The sequence below is a fragment of the Saccostrea echinata genome, unplaced genomic scaffold (assembly GCF_033153115.1).
Source record: "Saccostrea echinata isolate AGI-Se365-2 ecotype Australia unplaced genomic scaffold, CSIRO_AGI_Sech_v1 ptg000086l, whole genome shotgun sequence".
Lineage (NCBI taxonomy): Eukaryota > Metazoa > Mollusca > Bivalvia > Ostreida > Ostreidae > Saccostrea > Saccostrea echinata.
Window position 1 is genome coordinate 3,699,778 of NW_026889835.1, and position 23,205 is coordinate 3,722,982.

Below are 23,205 nucleotides of genomic sequence, written 5' to 3' on the forward strand. Positions count from 1 at the left end.
AGTTTATTACAGCATAATGTTTATTTCAAAGAACTTGAAACTCTTTAACCTTTCTAATGTGAATACATACAATGTATGCCTTCCAGAAAACTGAGAAATGTTCTGATTCACAAAAGAATCTGGTGAAAAATTTAAAGTAATTTAAGAAACCTATTAGTGGTATCAGCCATTTTATGGCAGATATATTTGAATTTTTACCAATTTAATCACTTGATATACAATACAATCATGTAAATTATTAATAAACTAAAACCCTATTTATGGTTATCTCACTTTTGTCTCTTGCATAATAACATAATTATGCTGAATGTGAACAATGCATTCAAGAAAATACTATTTTTTTTAAATTAAATAAAGCAACCTCATTTTAACAGTTTTAGTGAAAAGGAAGTAAATGCACTGTATAACACTAAAATATGTTGAAGGAATACACTTATGTGAACGGACTTGGTGAATTACTGCATGTAAAATCGAACAACAAGCTATAGAAACAAGCATTCTGAGAGTACTGCATTAGCAATACAAGTCCCCTACCGGCAAGTGTAATCTGGTTCCGTTCCCGTTAAAAATTGAAAATGCCATAATTCCGTCAAAAATTAATGAAGCGGGACGAAATGCAAACTTGATCTATAACTAATCAGGGTAAAGCCACATACCAAAAATCAGCTAAATATCTACAAGCGTTTAGAAGAAAATTGCGGAAAACCCGTAAAAATTGAAAAGGCCGTAATTCCGTCAAAAATCAATGAAGCGGAATGAAATGCAAACTTGATCTGTAACTCATCAAGATACACTCACATACCAAAAATCAGCTCAAAATCTGCAAGCGTTTAGGAAAAAAGTGCGGAAAACCAAGTGGGACAGACTGACAGACAGACAGAGGGACAGACAGACGGACAGACAGACGGACGGACAGACGGACGGACAGACTCAGAGGAAACCTATAGTCCCCTCCGGTTTCACCGGTAGGGGACTAATTAAATATTTACTTTTCATAATCATATACTCAATAAGCCAGACTTATTAAAAAATCATGGTGTACTTTTTAAAAATACATTTAAATTAGCTGGGGACAATGCAGTGTTGAATATGCCACAAGATCTATCACTGTTAGTAGACTTTTTAAGGACACATAATAAAGAAAAACTGGTGAACATCTTGCTGAACATTCAGCGATAAACCTAAGAGGAGCTATCTTCTTATGTTACATTTTATAGTAATATAATCTGCAAGGTCAACTCCTCGACTGAATAATTCAACCATTTTTTCTTATAATCATTACATTTGGAAGTCAAAATTATACTCAAGACATTCTGAATTAGATGATCTAACATCTGGGGTCCCAACCTCTGCAATATATAGTACTTTCGTCATACTAATTGTTTAAATGATTCAATTGTCACTAATGTAAATAATGTTATGTCCCGGAAATCTCACAAGATTTTAAGCTTCTTCAACTTTCCTACAAAAGAGCTGCAGTAAGGTAGATAACTGCAAGGTAATTGTTACTAGCCTCTCTATGACTTTTTAGATTAAATTTAATAAAAATTAGAAATTGTCATTACCAGAAATTTGTAAAATTAAAACTATATGTCTCCAAATCATATCTTATTGTATGATTGTTTTGCTTTGGGTGAAAAAAGAAAATACACATGCAGTGAATGTATAATTCTCATTTTTAATTGACAGATTTTGTAACACCCCCTCTCCCCACCAGTAATAAGTAAATTAAATATTTTCTAGGAAATGCTTATTCCAAAAGCAGTTTAGTTACAACAGGTGATATCACCATGAACATGATGAATGATAGTACATGTAATGATATTTGAATCTGAATAAAAGAGAATAAATCATTCAGATATAAAGTGGAAAAAATTCATTCACTAGTTGACCTCAAAATTACAGTAACCCATATATGTTCATATACACAAAATGTGATTCAAATTCAATAAATTTGATCCAAACAGGGATTCTTAAAATGTTCACGAAAAAAAGTGAAATGCTTAACAACAACAAACTACAAAAAGTAAAGAAAAAAAATCAACAAGTCAACAGATCATAGAAGAACTTTGAAAAAGGACTTACATGACACTCATGTTTAGATGTCTCAACATTGATATCTATCAATCTTCTTTCCTAAGCAAATTTACTTTCTAAAGATCAACTAGTTTCTACTATTCTTAATAATTAAAGTTATAGTAAGTTGTACATTGATAATACATGTATATACAAACAGGGAATATAAGCAGTGTAAATGGCTCTAAATTCGCTCTTGAGTACATCTTGACCTATGATTTTAACAAGAGGAATATAAAATAAATTATTTAAAAAATTGAAATAAGAAATGTTTCATATTGAAAAGTATATTGCAAATATATAAAAAAGATAAAATAATCAGATTTTTTCATCAACTTACTTTTTTTCTTGAAATGAATTTGATAATTCCACTAGAATTACGCATGTGTAGGGGGACATTTTCAACCGTGTCAAAATAAAAGTCAAATATACAGCGATAATACCTTGTACACAGAATATCTTCATTCACTACTGTTTAGGAAGGATAAAATTAACATACAAAAGTATTTTAATGCACATTATATCTAAAATAAAAGAAAAATTGGAATATATTTCTTCTCATATTTTGAATGTAACGTCTGTCAGACTCAATACACTGGGTACATTGTTACAAAATGGGCCATTGTTTATGCAAACTATTTTATCTTTCTTGTCTACTGATAGAAAATTTACCTGTTTATCAATTAAGTGATCGCAGATTCAAGAGAAAAGCACGTGTGCTTAGAAATTAACAAATCTGTGGGATGCTTCCTGTGTCTGTCATGGCAAGTGGGCGTTACGTTCTATTTTGAGAATGGAGCTCGGAGATGCTTCTTCTTATACATTTGACTTAAAGGTTATGAATATTTAAATTTTCTCCAGTGTTCTATGCAAATGTGTTTACATTTCGATAAGAAGAGCTACCGTAGTAACAGAGAGAGCCCGAGAAGCCACAAACGTTAGTCTGTCAAGTGTTACGTTACACAAAGTATGTTACGTTCATGAAAATATAAGTTGTCTTTATCCTAGATTTTAAACACATATCATCAAATATTGTCAGCTAGTAGGTGTATTTTGGATTTCTTTTTAAAAATATGAATTTGCATGCTCTTCATCACTATATCAACACTTAAAATTTGACATTTCTTACATAACGTACCGATTGACAGACATTGCCTGAGTACTATTGTAACGGTGACGGACAAAACGAATGTCTGTTCATGTTACGTGAATCAAACAGGTGCTCTCAGATTTATACGTTCAGTGAATTAAACCAAAAAGTATTTTTATTTAAAAATATTAGTGTATCATAAGGCAAAATTTATCTTTATAACTTAAACAATACAATTTTGTATTTGTTTTCTTGCAGTTTTTAAAACGAGTCTGTCAGGGTTATGTGCATCCATACATGTTACGATATAGGTTTGATCTATATGAAATAATTTATTTTTTTAAATTTCATTAGTATTTTCATAAATAATAATGTCTTGCGTATTATAATTTCCAAGAATAAAAGATAAGCTTTGAATGATAAATTTTATTGGCTTGTTTCAAACAGATATTGCTCAAGAAATATCGTAACATGACAGACATGGTGGAAATTTTGTATGTTACAAAGTGTATAGCAGAGATTTATTTTTTAAAAATTCAAATTTAAAATCTATAAGGAATCAAAATTTGAATAATGTACATTTCTTACGGCAACATTATATTTTTGAAAAATAATGAAAGTTTATGGGTTTTTTGGCGGGCTAAGTAAAGGAGTCTGTCAGTGTTACGATCATCAGTTTGTGTATCAAAAGTAGCTTAAAAATCTTTTCTTCTATGTAAGAGTGAAAAAAATTTTTGCATTGTTTAAAGAATTGTTTAATTTTATTTTTTACAGATTATTTTTATTGCTAAGATTCAGAAATGTAATTTAATCATGTCACGTTTTATCATACGTCTGTCATGTTATGTTACATGTCTGTCATGTGTTACGTGACACATATTTCAAACATTAATAAAATATTTGTTTTTGACTTGATTATCTATTCAAACATTTTTTTGTCCTATTTAGAGTCAAAACTTCAAATACACATAATAAAATCTAAGGAAAAAACGTGTCTACAGAATTCTTTATTTGTCCCCCCAGATGTACTCAAGAGCGAATTTAGAGCCAAATAAATTGTTGTATCCGATATATAAAGTTTTTATTAGTGAAATCGTCCTATGTTTCCAAAAATTCTGTAAAAGGGCATTTTTATACGAAGTCAACAAGGTATGAAACACGTTATCTTCTTGGATTTATATCGATAACTTGAAGGATTGTGATTAAAATCAAATACGATTTTCAGTTTATGGTAAAAAGTGACGAGCTACATTTAATTAAGTCATATTTTTGTTCTGAACCCCAACACACAGCATACATACATATCTGCAAATTGTGAACCGAAAGAACTCGGTACTTACCGCCGCCATGACAGTTTATTGTTGCTATTTTGACGATTGCTGTCACGTGACTAATAATAGCAACGAAATTCGAGTTACTTCCCTTGCATCGTTAATAATAGCAACGAAATACAAGTTGTTTCCCTCGAAGCTGTCCCCTCACCTTAATATGACGATAGACAAAATGGGATTTACAAAATAGAAATACTCTGTAATTACGATATAGAACAGAACATTTATTTTCTAATTTAGAGCCCATAACAGACAAGTATGAAATTATTACAATAATAAAGAAAAGATATTCCAATGGATAGTATATAACAATTTGTAAATGACAGTACTCATTTCAACAATAATATTGTACTATTTCAGTTAAAGGGAATACTATATATAAAAGTGTATGGCTACTACAACATGTTATCATTTATGAATTTGCCCACAGAATTAAGAGTTTCTTTGTCTTCAGTATTGAGTAACCAAAAAAGTTTTTGTTCATCATCTAATGCCAAGAAATTTGGAAATTTACTTTTAATTGACTGAAACATTTCTTTTCTTTGATGATCATATTTTTTACATGTTATCAGAAAATGAGTTTCATCATCTACACTGTTAGAGTTACATCTATTGCATAATCGATCTTCTCGAGGGATGTTGGTAAATCTTTCCACTTCAATTTGCAATCTGTGACAAGAAATTCTTAATTTACATAGAGATTTTCTGTAATGAAAATTTTTAACTACTGGCAAATAATTCTCATAACCCCAATTTTGTTTGAGTTTTACATATGTGCTAAATTTACCATCGGTATAACTTTGTTGACTTGTATACCAATTTTTTTTTTACATAATAATCTAATATGGTTTTATGACAGAGTTACTTAAATTTATGCTTCCCATAACAAATTACTTCATCTTTGATATTCAGTATATTTCTTAATTTCTGTATAATTAAATGCGAACCATGAGTTCTTTCCATGTACAAAAAGTTTTTTACTACATTCATATGCATCTTTAAGTAAAGGAAATTCTGTGGACAAATTTTCAAATCTATACCAACTTTTGATTATATATAGAATATGTTTATTCACCAATCAAGGGCCCTCGGGGGGCATATACAATTATTTCAGAATGATTACATATAAATAATATTAAAGTATATTGTAATATGAAAGAATATAAATCATATCTATCATGAGGGTACAAATGAAAGATGTACAATACCACGAGTATGATACTCATGAAAATGCAAGATGTGCAACATAATCACAATAGTCTGAAACTGGATAAAAAATATTGAGTATAGGAAGAAAACTGAAGGAAGATAAAGAAATTGACAATAATAGCAGTATGCTAATACATGTATATAGTGTGGCTTGAATACAGAGGGCACCAGGGGACGATGCCTCTGCATACCGACACACCTGTACCCTATAAGTATTCAAGACACTCATTCAGAATCATTTAGGTGATAGCAAAACTAATAACATATATAAAAAATACTTAACATATAATTATGTACCTACTCAATTCAACCTTTTTTAAAGTGATTATAGGTATTTTACATTCTAGTATAAAATACATAGTTATATACACAGTCGTACATACATATGCATATCTACATACATTATTATAATACACATATATACACAAATATACCATTATTTTTAACAGTTAATAAGTAATATTAATACTATTGTTTAGTGTAGAAAAGGTAGCTTGAATACAGAGGGTACTAGGGGACGATGCCTCTGCACAGTCAATTTTACTGGCAAACCCGTACATGTACCCTAAGTACTCAAGGCACTCAATCATTTCACTTTTAAAGGATATAGGGGGAAAACACAACATATAAAAACTATGTACTTTACATAGAATAGACCTTAATAAATTTACTAATATTTTATATTCCAGCTTTCAGAATCATTTTACTAACTTGAATTAGTATTTGCACATCCTCATTGGTCATAAGCCAAGTTAACTTATTATCACTGTCCAAGTTGTGAAAATTCTTACAGGATTTGTTTATTAATTCATACAAGACATTTCTTTCATCTTTAACATGATTACATGAAAGAAGAAAATGTTTCTCGTCATCAACTGTTTTGTTGTTACATCTAGTACAGTAAGTAAAGGAATTTGGGAAGTTAGGTTTCACATACTATAAACTCTTATTATTAGGGTCCGTACTGATAACCTTCGACGATTAATATATGTATTAGAAATGCTACGAACAACTCACAAATACTTTTTCCTACAGTAAAATATCATATGTTATCTTAAGCATTTTTTTTTCATCTAATAGTCAGTCATAGCAGGGACCTACATACTAGTATATAGGTCCCTGGTCATAGAACACAAGGCATGTTTTACTCTTCGCAAAAGTACTTATGTATATGGGATTTTTTTTTCATACCATAAGAAAATTCCTATAATATATATGAATATACGAATATGTAGTGGAGGGAGGGAGGGATGAATGGTGGTGTTGGGGGGGGGGGTTAATACAATTATCTTTTAAATTGGGGCTTAGGTAATATAAGCTATTGTAAAAATTGATTTAAATTGGACACATGCATTTATGAAAAATCAAAAATGAATATGCATATAGGGTAACATGCCTTGTGATTTATGGCATGGTATTGGGGAGGGGGGGGGCTAAAGATATCAAAAGATATTTTACTCTAGATATATTTATATGTGATTTTATGTAGTGCGTTTAGTATATACAGTAGTGATCTAGTATATACAAATACAAATGTAAATGTATAGGCTGTTTAGCCAGGGCCTTAATAAAAGTTTGACCTCCCTTCCTTTTATGAAAGATCTTCACAAAAGAGATACAGAAAATTAAGAATTAGATCCCCTTTTTCAAGTTCTTATATTATAGTTTGTATCCCTTCCCATGTAAAAATATGCTCATCAGGAAATTTTGAAGTTCAGTATTTTTCCTAAATAGGAAATACTTCTTGTTTCTTGCCCGTATAAACGCCCCCCCCCCCCCATTTTATCTAGCTCATTATTTACAAAACAGATGGTAGCCATTTGGGTAAAGGGCCCGACGGGTATTGAAGTCTTATATTTTTTTTAGTATTACAAAATAACACTATACCGTTATGTTTTAGCCTACTAGTATAATTAGACATGATTTTATTATTTGTGATAGAGAAAAAGTGACATCAAGTGCCTACTTGAATTAAGCTCTAGGACAAACGCATAGTGAGCAAAGTCTGTTGAAAATAATTTTTGAAATTTTTGAAGAGTTGCACCCCCCCCCCCCCCCGACTTAATACCAGGTACTAGTATTATTGTCAGTTAGTGCAGTAGTTGTAGCCAGGTATATATGACTGAACAGTAGGTTAACATATAATGAAAATTATGGAGGGTAATCGTGTTCAAAAATCCAGACCTGTAAGTTTGTAGATCCAAATTTGCAATCGTATCAGTTTCATGGTCTACATATGTAAGTAGGTAATATTCCGACTTCCTAGAATGTAGATACGAAAACACAACTGCGTTGACTTTGAGTTTATATTATGAATGTGTGTATTTTTGATGTTGTAAACTTGAAATTAAGTTTGAATTAGAAAGTAGGACTAAAATAGTTAAAGTAAAGAATCTGGGTGAAATCAAAGCGAAAATGAAGGGCGCTAACCATAGGCACTTGTTTCGTAACGTATACGGGGCACCTGTTACGGTGTAAAATATGACCTTTTTGGAATTATCATAAATTACTATGTGAATTGACTTTTCGGACTTTGTGTGTACTGTTACAGTGTAAAATATGACCTTTTTCGTATTTTTCCGCAAATGTGTTAAATTCTATAAATTCCGCACAGCCTTATAAATCCAACCCGAGGCACAGTCAGAGATGGACACTTAATTGACTTCTGTTTATATTTATTGACACTTGTCCCATGTTTTTAAAAAAATCCGTAATTTTATGAAAAATATTATCTACAACCTTGTTTATTAAAATATTGAATAAGATAAAGGTTGTTGTAAGCATATTCTAAGAGAAATTTAGAGTTGAAATTCAAATACGGCGATATGCATATTTCAATCGGATTTCGGCGCCATACTGCTGTGACGTCATATGCGACAATTCAATGATAGCGAGATGAGAAACTGTTCTTCCGCCGATGGTTTGATTCTTCTTAATATCTTCTACCGGAAATGACAAGACTGTTGATACCAAAGTGAAAGTTGCGACCGCCTTTTTAATTTGAAAATTCGAAGCGAGAGTATATTTAATGAAGGAAAGAGTACATAATTTGTGTTTTTATCATTTTTGATGATGAAATGTAAGTGTTTATAGCAAGTTGATAGAGTTCTTCCGCCGATTAAGAGGTGCAGGAGGGACCCTATTTTCATAAAATACACACGAATTACCATTTCGTGAGGAGTTACGACCGCCTTTTTTATTTGAAAATGGCAATTTCTTGCATCGGTGTGACCTACTTTATATCTGAAAAACGGTATCCTGAGTCTTCAGCTGTTAATCACACAAAATTCTACCCATATAACTATGACGGAGGCATGAAGAAAAAACAAAACAAAACAGGCTTGCAGGTTTCAGCATAAAAATTTAAATAAATGGAATTTCGAGTATATGCAGTATCTTATGAATATTAATAAGCATAAATCACGTGCAAGCAATCTCATGAATAAATTGCACACAATTTCTACATATGGTGTAGGTATACATGGTGTAATGATGTTAGAAAGAAAATAAAAATTTTAAATCTCGAAAAAACTTGCTGGTTTATTGCAGAGCTTGTCAGTTTTAATAATAGTACCAAGTATATGATTATAGAAGAAAGGATAAATTCATGGCCGTAGGAACCGGGGGGGCACGGGGGGGGCCGTGCCCCCCCCCCCCCAATAATTTTGCCGATATATGGATTACTATAGTAAACATAGATACTATAAGCATGTGCCCCCTCAATAAAACCGCCTGATGACCTTTTTTTTTTTTTTTTTTTGCTTGTCAGAAAATTTTTGGTAGTGCCCCCTCAACTGTCAACTGAAAAATGTTTGACTGTGCCCCCCCCCCCCCCCAAACTGAAATTGCTTCCTACGGGCCTGAAATTAATTAGTAAAGATCCCACCACCTTTTCAAACTATAGGTACCTCGGTCCTATCTTTGTTCAGTGTGTGTGTTTTGTTGTTAAAAATTATAGTCAGTTGGAATCAGACCTTCGGTGCTGAAACATCCCAAATTCATGTAAATATATTCCATGCTAATTCTATATAAAAGTACAAAAACTATAAAGCGTGTTGGCTCGTTTGAGGTTTCATGAATCTAGGTTCGACAATAAGAGGAAAACTCAGGGTTGGCCCAGAGTAAGTATTAGAAGGATAAATTCATACCGTAATACTTGGTTGGAGGTAACGACACCCGGGACTGCTACATATACTTTGTAGTAGTCAGATCCTGGACTTCTACAAAAGCCAAATAGCGAGTTTCCCCAGATTTTGACAGTGCTGATACAGATGAAGCAGACGTACACGTATTAGGACCAGCAATGGAATATTCTTTCCGACCGCAGTGGAGACAGAAGTTCAACTTCCCTTCATGTCAGCATCCAGTGTGCGGAAGGTGTGGAAACGTGCATCCCAACGTTTTATGTTTCGCGTTTAACCAGAAGTGTTACCGATCTCACAGAATTGGACATTATTCCAGAATGTGTTTTACACAGATGAAGAAAGTAGAACCAAAACCCCTCGAAGAAAGACCAGTCCCTAGCAGAAAAAGAGCGCCAGACATGAAATGACAGAGCAAGTATCTCGAAAACAAACGAACTTTGCGAGAACTACCATTTAATTCCCTTAGAGACAGTCAGTTTCGATTATATTGTGATACCTCTTGTACATTGCGAAATGAGCTAAAACATCTGAAAAAGCAACTACACGTGTGTAATGAACAGAAAAGAAGTATAATAGTTAAATTAAAAACAGCTGAGTCTGAACTCGGAAAATTACAAAACGACAATACGGAAATGAAAAAGAAACTAAAACAACAATCAACCAACTCTAACAATAATTAAGATTTATCTCAAGAAAATTCAAAAATTAGAAGAAGACAGCTAACGGTGACAGTCATTATGAATCTAATGCAAAAGAAACTAAAAGAAATCGGTAATGAGCATAATCAATTTGTCATGAAAATTCAAAAGGTAGCCGAAAAGACTACTAAACAGTTAAGGGAACAAAAAAACGCTCTGCTGCAGACCATCGAAGCATTGCAGGATGAAAGAGATCATCTAGAATCTGTCTTTTTAGAAAACCAACGCCGTTGTCAATGCCGGAGATGTCAAGGAAGACCAAGAAGAGGCCTGTTTTATTGAAAGAAAATTAAAAACACGAGGACGTGTTTTATGCGAATGCGGAGCATGTGTTACGGTGTAAAATAAGACCTCTTTTGGATTTATCAAAAATTACTATGTGAATTAACTTTTCGGACTTTGTGTGTTACAGAGTAAAATATGACCTTTTTGGAATTATCATAAATTACTATGTGAATCAACTTTTCGGACTTTGTGTAAATTGTTATTAAAACTTTTCGTATATTTCCGCATATGTGTTAAATTCTATAAATTCCGCACAGCCGTAATCCCACCCGAGGCACAGTCAGAGATGGACAAGGTAACCTAACCCAATTTCAGGCACCCCCGCCTCAAGCTCGTATTTTGTTAATACATGTATATCAATCATTAACCTTTCTTCCTCGAAAATTACCTCGATACAAAATTAGACTTTGAATGGGATACAAAAGCTTCTGGTTGGGGTTATAAATGAAGGATAAAACCAGAGATTCCGAGTATTCCATTCCGATTCTATTAGAAAAGCCGTGGAATTAGTCAGAAAGGACCTCTTCAACTCTGTGCAATAAAACAGGACAAATTCCAAGATCCTACCATTAGTAACGACTCATAATCCCCAAAATAAAAACGTTGCACCAATTGTTTATTACCCAAACGACGTTTTGAAAACCGATGAAACTACCGGTATGTCTAAAATATTTAAAAACCGAAATTTCATAAACAGAGGCAGCCAAAGAATCACAGACGAATTCTCACCAAGTCCTCTTTTAAAGAAACGACAGAATTTCATGTGACCAAGTGCCAGGATCCGTGTTGTGGTACCTGTCCGTACATACAACAAGAAGAACATTTTAATTTCGCTCTTCATTAACAGGAAACCCCGGGGGATAAAACCGATCCGGAAAAGACAACCTCATCGGACCGGAAGCCCAATTGTTCATTATTTTGACAATTATTAATAAGAAATGCTTATTTTATGTATATATGAAATTTTCATCCATACATTAAATCATCCTGGTAGTATTAAACTAAAAACTAGCTCAATAAAGAGCATTTTAAAATTTGTATCCAAATGTCTTAAATGTATGTATATTTATGACAAGCAAATAAGCTTACACATTCTTACATGTATATAGAATTATGATGTATATGTAAAAGTAATCGCTTGACATACATGTACATGCAATAGATTTATTTATTAAAATTACAGTGTAAGATTATCATTTAAAATAACATTTTTTGTTCATAGTAATTAATAAGAAAATAAGAGAAATAATCAGTTTATTTTAAAAAGTCAAATTAAATGATTTTTATTCATAAAGTAATTGGACGGTAAACTTCACAGTCATACTTTTCACATTTCCAGTTGACTTTGCACTGGATGGAAAAAGCCCTGCATGCATCAGCCCGGAAGCATTTATATGCGCAGTCCGTTTCCTTGGAGACCGTCGTCTGGGCTAGGTGTTTCAGATAATCATGAACGTATTCCAGTTTTGGAGTCCACACCCTCTCAAACATTAACTTCTGTGGTTCCTTACTGAAATCTTCATCACGGTATTCATTTTCAAATATGTCACTGACGACATACCACATTTTAAGATCTACGAGAACGAGGGAAAAATAAGACGTTTAAAACATACATAACGAGAAAAATGATATTGTAATGTTGATGGTAATGTTCTATACTCACTTTTCTTGCATATAAAGAACTGGATGGATTCCGTACAGTTCTGTAGGTCCAGAGTTCCATCTCGGAGGATGGTTCCACACAGTCCAACAGTGTCCTCTGTGTCTCCTGAAATAACATGGACACCTTGTATAGATTTTGAAGTTTTTAAAAACATAACTTTGAGTCATTTTAATAATAGTTAGTCACACAGAAACCTTGGCTTCTTATATTCGCTTAAACAACTAAATTCAGTCATATTTCGTAAGGAATATACCATATTTCCAGCTTGCGGTGTCTGCGATAGATCCATCAACCCAGGTCCAGACGTACCTATTTTCCCGCTTCTCTTGCTTCAGACCAATCCATGCGCGATTGGCATTAGTTATCTACAACACACAATAAGTTATTTTTATGTCAAAACATTATATATTACCCATATTGTTTGCTCAGTTATCAAACTCTTTTTTGAGTATTTTGTGCAATGTATATAGAAAGTCTGTATTGAAAATATAATTTTATTTTTTTTTCCTTCAATAAAGTAATTTAACTGACACTGAGCAACTCTTGGGCAATGAATTGACTTTCTTTCTTGTCCCATATACTGGATAGAGCCGCATTCTTCGACACACAGACAGCGCCGGCTTCCTTTTGACTGAGTCCGTATGGATCTAGATTTATTTGGTAGCACAAGTGTTTATAGAACGTCCATCCATCCTCGCACCCGTCCGTCGTCAGTCCTGAGAAACAGGAAATTATCATTTCTAGTCATAGAGTAAAACTTTTTAATTTCTTTGTCTATTGTCATCTACGAAGCTTACACCACACTTTGGTATTGGGTCTGGAGTCGTTAAAATTGGGAAAATTAGTGACATTTTAGGGATCATTAATATTGGTTTGAAAATTATAATACATTAATTAAAACTCGTGTTTTTTGTTTGTTTGTTTTGTTTTCTTCAATTTATAGTTGTTTTTTTCAATACACAAGTACACGAGTAAAATTATTTCCAGGAGGGAAGGGGGGAAATTTTTGACTTTGAAACTTTTTGACAAGCAACTAAAAACCCAACTTACCTAAACGTGAAAAAACATCTTTCTTTTTCGTGTGTTGTGTGTGTGTGGGTGGGGTGACCTTGTGTGTAAATACAACCTGTCGTTGGGTCGTATTTTGTCTGACACGTTTCACCATTTGTTAGGTCATTGCTAAATTTGACGATGGAGTACTCCGTCTGTCTTATCAAAACATGGGGCTAACGGCAGGTGTGACCGGTCGAAAGGGGATACTTACTCCTCCTAGGCACCTGATCCCACCTTTGATGTTTCCCAGAGGTCTCAGTTTTATGTCCCGTTTTCAGATTTGTATTTTTTTTTTAGATCGCTCACTGTTCATTATCTTCATTTATTACCTAATACAACTGAGGCGTTTGCCTCGGGCAATAGAATACACTGAGCTGTTCCCAGCACCCGGGGAAAAATATTCTGGTCTATTGACTGATCAGACATTAAATAACAGTATACTATTTCATTTTCTTCACATACATGACTTTTCTTACCATTTACATGGGGTGTCCAAGGAATTTTTTTCGTTACTTTACATAAAATTTTATAACTCTGAAAATCCCGGGGGGGGGGGGGGGTCCGGACTCCCCTCTAGATCCGCGTATGACAAAGGTACTTAGTGCCAACTGGGCCTTTCAATCGAGAGCTTTGCATCTAAGCAATTGAATCTTTAATCTGTAAAACATCCCTGCAATATACAAAATAATTGTTGAATAAGAGGGGTTTTATAAGATTTATTATAGTACTTGTGTATAAATTCTACTGTGGGTGGGCCATTTGGGAATAACTTCATTGTTTCGCCAACATTCTTGTCTCTGAGAACTAGAGTTCTTAATATAAAAATCGCATTTTGTTCGAAAGAAAGAAGTACCCAATGGACACTGAACAAGTAAGATTTATAATTATTAATCAATTTCTAAATCTGATTTATTAGTGCCACTTCAAACTGCAATGACGTAATGAAACTGCAACGAAGCAATTCTTACTCTGAAACATGTACAAATGATACCTTTTATGGCTCTTGTTTGTACCAAGTATACCAAAGGATGATCCACACTTTGTACCAAGGACAAAGGATGATCAAAATCCACACTTTGTACCAAGGACCAAAGGTGATCCATACTTAAAATATCAAAGGTGATCCACACTTTGTCCCAAGGACCAAAGGTGATTCACACTTTGTATCAAGGACTAAAAGGTGATTCGCACTTTATCACAGCTAGTCAGCAATTTAAGGGACACGCATTCTTTGAAATCTTTTCTCTTTTCTAAAAAATATTTTTATATGACTGTTCACGACTATTGTACGACGCAGTCTCAATAAGATAGATAGAAGTGTGCTTTGGCTCCAATCTGTTAAACTAGCACTATGCGAACAGTTGCCCCAAAATACAAAAAGTTATTTTAAAGAGAAAATGATTAAACTTACCATATATTAACGCTGAAAATAATTCAAGAATCAAGGAAATCTCAGATAACATCCTCCCTATGACCGGTCTGATTTACACCTATCTATCTCGGGATCTTGAAAACGAATCCATATTTTGGAGCTGGTGCAATGTGTTTGGAAGCTGACCGTGTTTTTCGTTTTCTAGCGATCGATAGTCAGAATCATTTTTGTGCTGTTGATTTCTCCATATAAATATAGTCTAACAATGGGATTTTTGACCATAAAATCTCGTGTACCCATATAGAGGGATAGTTTATAGCAAAATAAGCTCGTCTTTGTGGCGATGACTCATTCTGGACATCATTTAATGCTTCTAAATATCCCTCAACAGCATTATATGAGGGATGCATTGATGGAGGCACGTAATAAAAAACATCATATCTTATCAACCAGTGTTCAATACATTTTATGACATACACCTTACTGAAACAAGTTTCTTTGTCTTCAGCCGTGGTTTAACAGTCAATTATCCTTGGATTTAGTACCAGAATCTTTAAAATATCCGAACACTTGTTAAAGGTACTATATAAGGACATAGTTTTCTTCTAATTACATATAAAAATGACTGTTAAATTTCAGAATATAATGGGACTTTGTCATTCAATTTTTTTTTGTAATTTACTTTTCGAATCCCCTTCCCAATCTCTAGACAATCTATAAAATATGAAATGAGATACGCCATAAGCAAAAATTAAAGTCGTCATTGTCTTAAGGACAAATGATACAAACAATCAAAAAATCATAAAAATAACAACTAAAGCCATTTTATATAAGAAAAATGAATAAGTTTTGCCGCATAGATTTTAATTTTTAATTCAAATTTTCACAATAATGTCTTATAAAGTGATGAAAAGTTGTATAGATTTGCAAGGGTAACAGCAGATATGTAGAATTTTGATAGAAAGTTTACAGTTTTTAAAGGAGGTGGGTGAACATAGCGTGCAGAAAGCCTTTATCGTCAGATATTTAAAAATCAGGTTCAGTTTGTGAATTTTGTATCTCACTGTTGAAGTTTATGAAATTATGATAAACAAAAAACTTTTTTGAGGAAAATTTTCTCTGCAGAATTTATTCTTTTATTAAAAAATAATGTGGTACTCGTGGGGTTCGAACCCTAGCAATAAAAATCCTGTGTATCATTTTCTTTCGAAACTATCAAGCTAACCACTACACCACACACGCACTGATGAATTGTGGCATTTAAATCATGTTTGTGATATGACCCTTGACTTAATGTATTTCTCGAAAATATGCAACGTTATGTCATAAAAGTATATTTTTAAGGTATAGTGCAGGCCAGTAGGAAGCAAATTCAGTTGGGGGGGGGGGGGGCACAGCCATACATTTTCAGTTGACAGTTGAGGGGGCACTACCAAAAATTTTCTGACAAGCAAAAGAAAAAACAAGGTCATCAACTACCAGAAATTCCTTGACAAGCAAAATAAAAAGTCATCAGACGTTTTTATTGAGGGGGCACAAGCATATAGTATCAATGTTTACTGTAGTAATCTATATATCGGCAAAATCCCCCCCCCCCCCCCCCCGCGGTTCCTACGGCCACGTAGTGGGTGTTTGCTCCATGTTTTTGGTAACCACTCATATCGAAAAATAGTGTTATAGTATGAAAAAATGACTCATTTTGCCCTCTTTAGTGTGTGTATAATATTTCATAGGCAAATAATTTCAATCTTCGTGAGGTTTTTGCAAATTGTAGAGATTTTTTATAAAGTATATTTTAATGTTAGATGAAATATCAAGGAAAATTTTGATATAATTGAGATTTAATTTTTCACCTTCATGTTTGTCACTCTATAGGCTTTTCGCTCGTTATTATTCACCCATCTTCTTTTAGAAATTTAATATTTACATCATTTACAACAAAAAGATGTCTGAAAATATCTATCAATCCGGACATTCCTTTTGTTTTGTTGTTGCTTGTATCACTTAATGAAAAATTTTCTTCATTTAAATATTTTAATTGCTATAGATATATACCTGTATATATTTAGTTTTATCTGATTAACAGAAGAGTATTATTCTAAGAGTCATTGATTCTTTGTTTTAAAAATCTGTAAAATGTCAAAGGAAACTACACTGTACTAAATACATTAATCCGCTCTCAATACAGGATATCACCCGCAAAGAAAATGAATCGACCAAATATATTTACGGCGAACATTTTCAGCCTTGTTATTTATTTCGTGAAATGTACAATGGATATCTGTAGACCATATAAGGTGACATCCGTCTTGGTCACGAGGAATTTCCACTCTGTAATTGCTGATTTTGTAATAGTGGTTCTAGTTTGTCCAATAGCTCAGAGGGTTTGAACACACCAAACTCTGTTATGATCCCCCCAGTTATCAAAGAAGCGGGCGTCACATCAAAAGCAGGATTCCAGCAATTGATTCCTTAAAAGGTGAACAGAAATATGAATAATTTACATAGGTATCTGAAAAAAAAATCGTAATGCATGTTTGTCTTTTATAACTTGTTGTGGATTGATCTAGAACCAAAATCGAAACCAACGTTTACTTCTCACCTCGCAGAGGGTTTTTTTTTTTTAAGGAAAAAAAAAAAGAAATTTAATTCTAAAAAAAGACTTAAAAAGACTTCTGAAGGAATAGGGCCTACCCTTCAATACTAAGGCCCGTAAACCATGAACATATTCAAAAGAGTACCTGGTGCAGCGATAGAAACTCCTTTAATGTGTGTCATTTCTTCGTGTGGTCTTTCTTCTATTCGAATTTCATCTCCATTCTTTAGCTTTGGGTCAAACGAAGTTGAAGGACATGCAACGTAAAATGGTACTTCGTGATGCTTTGCTACAATAGCCAACTGATAGGTTCCGATCTTATTAGCAGTATCCCCATTGGCAACCACCCGATCAGCGCCCACAACCACCGCCGATACTCCTTTGCGTTTCATCAACATTGACGCCATACTATCACAGATTAAAATGGCAGGCATTTTCTCGTACACGAGTTCATAAGCGGTCAGTCGTGCCCCTTGGTTGTACGGACGAGTCTCCGTGCAGTATACGTTATTCAGTTTATTCCTTTCTTGTAAGGTTCGAATTACACCTAAAAAAAATTGAAATACGTATGAAGAATTCAATGCTGATTAAGAAATAATTTAATTAGCCTTCTCATACGCATAAAAAAAGCACCATCCTTTTATATATTAAATTCATATTTACTGTAAAACACTTCAATGTGAGACTTTATTGATGCATAATTACGAGGGACTTGCAACTCGCCAATTGTTCTTAGATTCAAGTTTCGGCAAGTATATACTTACAGATGTAATATTTCCCTGAATCAATCGGTAACTATTAGAATCATGTTAAAATTTTATTACTTTTCTATTAATTTTGAACTGTGAACGGTGATAAGTTATTACTAGTAGTGTTTATTCACTAAACTGTTCAGGTTGAGGTAACTTGTTTATATAACAGTCAGACTTAGGAAACTTCCCGATCAGTGATTCCTTAAAAATCACATATATGCATTTACGCAAAAAGTAAGATTTCGCGAAATAAGAGAGATTTACAGTACTGCAAACTTAAACAATAAAAATGCTTCATAAGTTTGTACATGTATAGTATATGCACAGGACTGCTGTATTCTTTCACATCTCGTCAAATCAACCTTGGATATACGAATGGCAAATCCAAAACCATTTTTCAGTCTTTCCTTCATGTATAAGCAGGGTTTTCTTTCACAACAAGCTTCACTAAAAAGAATTCCCAGATAGTTTCATTACAAATTCATTTAGTGAAAAACTGAGAAATACCCAGAGCTGTTCCGTATCCGGCCGTCGCTAGAGACCCCGTGTTGCAGTGTGTTAGGACATCAACTGGTTTGTTGTAGATGTTCAATATGTGATCTGCTCCAAATTTACTCAGGGTTTTATTCACAGCAATATCTGTTGGAAGCATTTCTTCTATTTCAGTCACTATTCTAAAACGTGAACAAATACATTATTAGGTTAAAGATCTGCAACAAACATGAAGAATTTACAGGTGTATATACATACATATATACATATATATATATATATATATATATATATATATATATATATATATATATATATATATATATATATATATATATATATATATATATATATATGTATATATGTATATGTATATGTATATATATATATATATATATATATATCCACTGAATATTATTTCCTTTATTTCTTATGAAAACCATTGCCGTTCATCAGTCAGTGAACGACACTAAGCTAGCCACCTGCATAGATTTCTTGAGCAAAGGCTGTTCCATTGATTATGCATACAATGGCATACACATCTCTAACACAATATTTAACATATTTAATTTTACTTTGAATGCAGATATAAATATAAACAATAAAATGTCTTTCTTTCTTTGTTAGTACGGGAATTAACGTCGCAGCTATTGCAGAAAAAAATTACATATTTTTTAAAAAATATATTTTACGTATTTTTTCTGCAACAGCTGCGACAGCTGCGTATTAATAACCAAAGAAAGCATTTTATTGTTTAAGTAAAACAAAATTCTCAGGACAATCTTGCAATTGATGGGTGTTTATTTAAAAATAATGACTAAATTACCCGCTACCCGATGAAGTACCTTTAATAGCCAAATTTCATTAAATCACACTTTTATTACTTTTAACCTTTACAAACATTGCATATTTTTATAAAGTATCAATAACATACTTTTCTATCATATTTTGTACAGAGTTATCTCCCTTGTTAGCTAATGACTTTGTTTTCTCTATGAAGTATTTCGCTGCTTTGTCCATGTTGACTGCTGTTGGTCTGGATGTTACCAAGTACTTCAACTTATCCTCAATAAATCGGGATGCTTCATCTACGTTCAAAAAGGATAGTTTCCTCAATTCCACTGCTAAACTTAGACATCCTACTATGGCGATCGCAGGGGCTCCTCGTACCTTAAATATAGTTCCAGAATATTGTTGTAAAAATGGCATATCTACACAGAACACTCTTCGCCCGCGTGGCGCAGTGGTTAGAGCATTTGCTCTAGACAGAGTCGCAGTGTAAGGAGTTGATCCTTACGTCACAGGTTTGAATCCCACTGCGGGTCGTGGAGACCCAGGCGCGGATCCAGGATTTTTTTCCGGGGGGGGGGGGGGGTGTCTACCCCAGTCAAAAAAGTTTTCTCCCAGAAATATCTTGACTACAAAAGCCTATTAGGATCAAACTACGGTTAAAAAATATAAAAGGCGTTATAACGCCTTTTCGAAAGACGTTATAACGCGGAAAAAGGCGTAATAACGCAAATAAAGGCGTAATTACGCCTTTCCAAAAGGCGTTATAACGCGAAAAAAGGCGTTATTACGCCTTTCCAAAAGGCGTTATTACGCCTTTCCAAAAGGCGTTATAACGCCTTTCCAAAAGGCGTTATTACGCCTTTCCAAAAGGCGTTATTACGCCTTTCTAAAAGGCGTTATAACGCCTTTCCAAAAGGCGTTATAACGCGATAAAAGGCGTTATTACGCCCTTCCAAAAGGCGTTATAACGCCTTTCCAAAAGGCGTTATAACGCCTTTCCAAAAAGCGTTATTACGCCTTTCCAAAAAGCGTTATTACGCCTTTTAAAAAGGCGTTATAACGCCTTTCCAAAAGGCGTTATTACGCCTTTCTAAAAGGCGTTATTACGCCTTTTGAAGGGCTATTATTATGTCTTTGACAGGCCCGTGCTTTTAAAGTGTGTGTGTGTGGGGGGGGGGGGTTCCAATAAAATTGACAAGCAAACAAAAAAACAAGAAACCCCCCCCCCACCCCCCCGAAAAAAAATAAACTGCCTAAACTTGAGGGGAAACTTTTTCTAATTTTTCGGTAAAACTTTTTTTAAATGCAATGACTTGCCCGAGTTTAACCATACTGCAACAAAATGTTAAGGGACCAAGCAATCAATTAATGATTTTTTATATTTAAACTATAGCAAGACTATTCTCCCAAAAAGTGGGGTGGGGACCCCCCCCCCCCCACTCACATTCGTACTACCGGCCTGTTTGAAAAGGAGTTGTATCCAAAAATGGAAAGGCGTTATTTTAAAATAGTAAATATATGAAAGATTGAACCAAAGCCATCTTTATTTATGCAATATTTACATTATAGTTTTAATAATATAAATTATATTATAAATTATAGTATTTTCTATTTTCCTGCACATCTCGCAGACAGTTGTTTGCATTTTGCATGCATATTAAGAGAAGTCAACACTCTACTTTTGAAAATCCAGGATATAGGCAGAACCAGCTTTGGGCTTTGCTAGCCACGTATTAAAAATTCATGTCAAATTTGAAATATTTTTCTCTCCTCTTGGTAAAAAAACAGGCAAAGTATTTGCATAGGTATAATGAGCAATTAGCCTTCAACAAAATTTCTGAAATCCATACACCTTGGTAGAAGCGTCTGGCATCAGAGAAGGACTAAGTTGGTTTAACACTGAAAATATTTTACACATTTAAAAATCTTTTTTCCTAGAAATCTAATTATAATAAGCCCCCAGGGTGGGCTAAGTAAGTCATGTATTGAAAAAAAAGAGGCGTAATAACGTCTTTTTAAAAGGCGTAATAACGCCTTTTGGAAAGGCGTAATAAAACCTTTTGAAAAGGCGTAATAATACCTTTTGGAAAGGCGTAATAACGCCTTTTGGAAAGGCGTAATAACGCCTTTTGGAAAGGCGTAATAACGCCTTTTGGAAAGGCGTTATAACGCCTTTTGGAAAGGCGTAATAACGCCTTTTGGAAAGTCGTAATAACGCCTTTTGGAAAGGCGTTATAACGCCTTTCAGAAAGGCGTAATAACGCCTTTTGGAAAGGCGTAATAACGCCTTTTTTCGCGTTATAACGCCTTTTGGAAAGGCGTAATTACGCCTTTATTGGCGTTATTACGCCTTTTTCGCGTTATAACGCCTTTTAAATTTTTTTTACCGTAGTTTGATCCTAATAGGCTTTCGTACTTGACAAGCAAAAAAAAAAAAAAAAAAAAAAAAAAAAAAGGTTGTGGTGGGGTACACGTTCTCCAGGGGGGGGGGGGGGGTGTCCAAAGTCATTTTTTATTTACTTCAGTAAATACAGACTGTACTTTCAATAATTCTGCAAATTCCAGCCCCCCCCCCCCCCTTTGATCCGCGCAAGAGACCGGTCCTTTGGATGAGACCGTACATAAACCGAGGTCCCATGTCGCAGTAGGTGTTATAGCACGAAAAAGATCCCTGGCTGCTCAATGGCCCTCAGTGCCGAGTATAGGTCTAAATTTGCAGCCCTCCACCGGCAGGTGGCGGCGTCTCCATATGAGTGAAAAATTCTCGAGAGGGACTTTAAACAACAAAAAAAAAATACAGAACACTCTTCAGAACTGCATTATTGATAAAAAAAATATTAATTAAGGCTTATATATATTTATATATCTGCTTTATCTTAATAGAATTATTCATAAATATTAGAGCCCCTTACTAAAATAATTTCGCATTGAACAGAGTTGGGCCTCTGTTTTGAATCATCTTCACTAGTAAAAAGGGGTTTACGATCAGCCCGCCTTCTTCATGTCTTTGAGAGCTAGCGAAGGGTCCTAAATCAAGGCATACAAATCCAATATTCTCTATTGAGAAGTTGATGGCTCGTTTAATACTCCCCCCTTGAGGGGGAGTATTAAACGAGCCATCAACTTCTCAATAGAGAATAACAACTCCAATATTCATGACAGAAGCAGTTTAAAGATATCATTCAACATACTTATGGGTTTAAATTCAAAACTTCAAACTCGTTTTCATGTCCTCTATTTATTTATTTTTTTTTTTGAGAGAGAGAGAAAAAAAGAGAATAAAAATATAGTCAAACACTGATATTGAATGACTATAATTTGACTATCACTTATAATTAAACGCCAAATAAGAAGGTACTATGATTTTACTTACTTGCATGAGTTTTATCGCCTTCCATCCGTCATCTACAGAAGAAATGTCGATATATTTAGTCTCGTTAGGAAGAAGAAGCTGATCCAATATTTGTAATTTTCCATTATTGTACTTAATTGCTTCCAGAGTCATGTTCTTAAACCTTGAATGTTTAAGCCTTTATTTGTTGACATAACACGTGTTATTGTTAAAAATAGATCATTATAATAGTAACTCGAACGAAAAATCAGTTTCAAAGAAGACGTTTTAATATTTGTTTTAATTGACTCAGTGTAAGA

At 33.7% G+C, this 23,205-nt stretch overlaps 1 protein-coding gene across 1 annotated transcript; it reads right to left on the reverse strand.

Annotated features, from left to right (window-relative positions):
- Positions 1-12,096: 12,096 nt before the first annotated feature.
- Positions 12,097-23,069, reverse strand: LOC133177067 (methylthioribose-1-phosphate isomerase-like). Its single transcript, XM_061312158.1, has 10 exons — positions 22,928-23,069; positions 19,697-19,932; positions 18,778-18,944; positions 17,664-18,065; positions 17,238-17,393; positions 14,962-14,973; positions 13,029-13,213; positions 12,751-12,862; positions 12,498-12,602; positions 12,097-12,408 (listed from the first exon to the last, which is right to left on the reverse strand). Exons 1-10 carry the CDS (start codon positions 23,057-23,059, stop codon positions 12,122-12,124), a joined length of 1,794 nt encoding a protein of 597 aa, XP_061168142.1. The 5' UTR covers positions 23,060-23,069; the 3' UTR covers positions 12,097-12,121.
- Positions 23,070-23,205: the final 136 nt, after the last annotated feature.

Bases quoted from the DNA above. Each gene is read 5' to 3' on its own strand.
- LOC133177067 (XM_061312158.1), bottom strand. From the start codon at position 23,059: ATGACTCTGGAAGCAATTAAGTACAATAATGGAAAATTACAAATATTG. The intron at 19,933-22,927 runs GTAAGTAAAATC...ACTATATTTAAG, and splicing joins AGGCGATAAAACTCATGCAA to GTACGAGGAGCCCCTGCGAT. The intron at 12,863-13,028 runs GTCAGTTAAATT...TGTGTGTTGTAG, and splicing joins TTGCCCAAGAGTTGCTCAGT to ATAACTAATGCCAATCGCGC.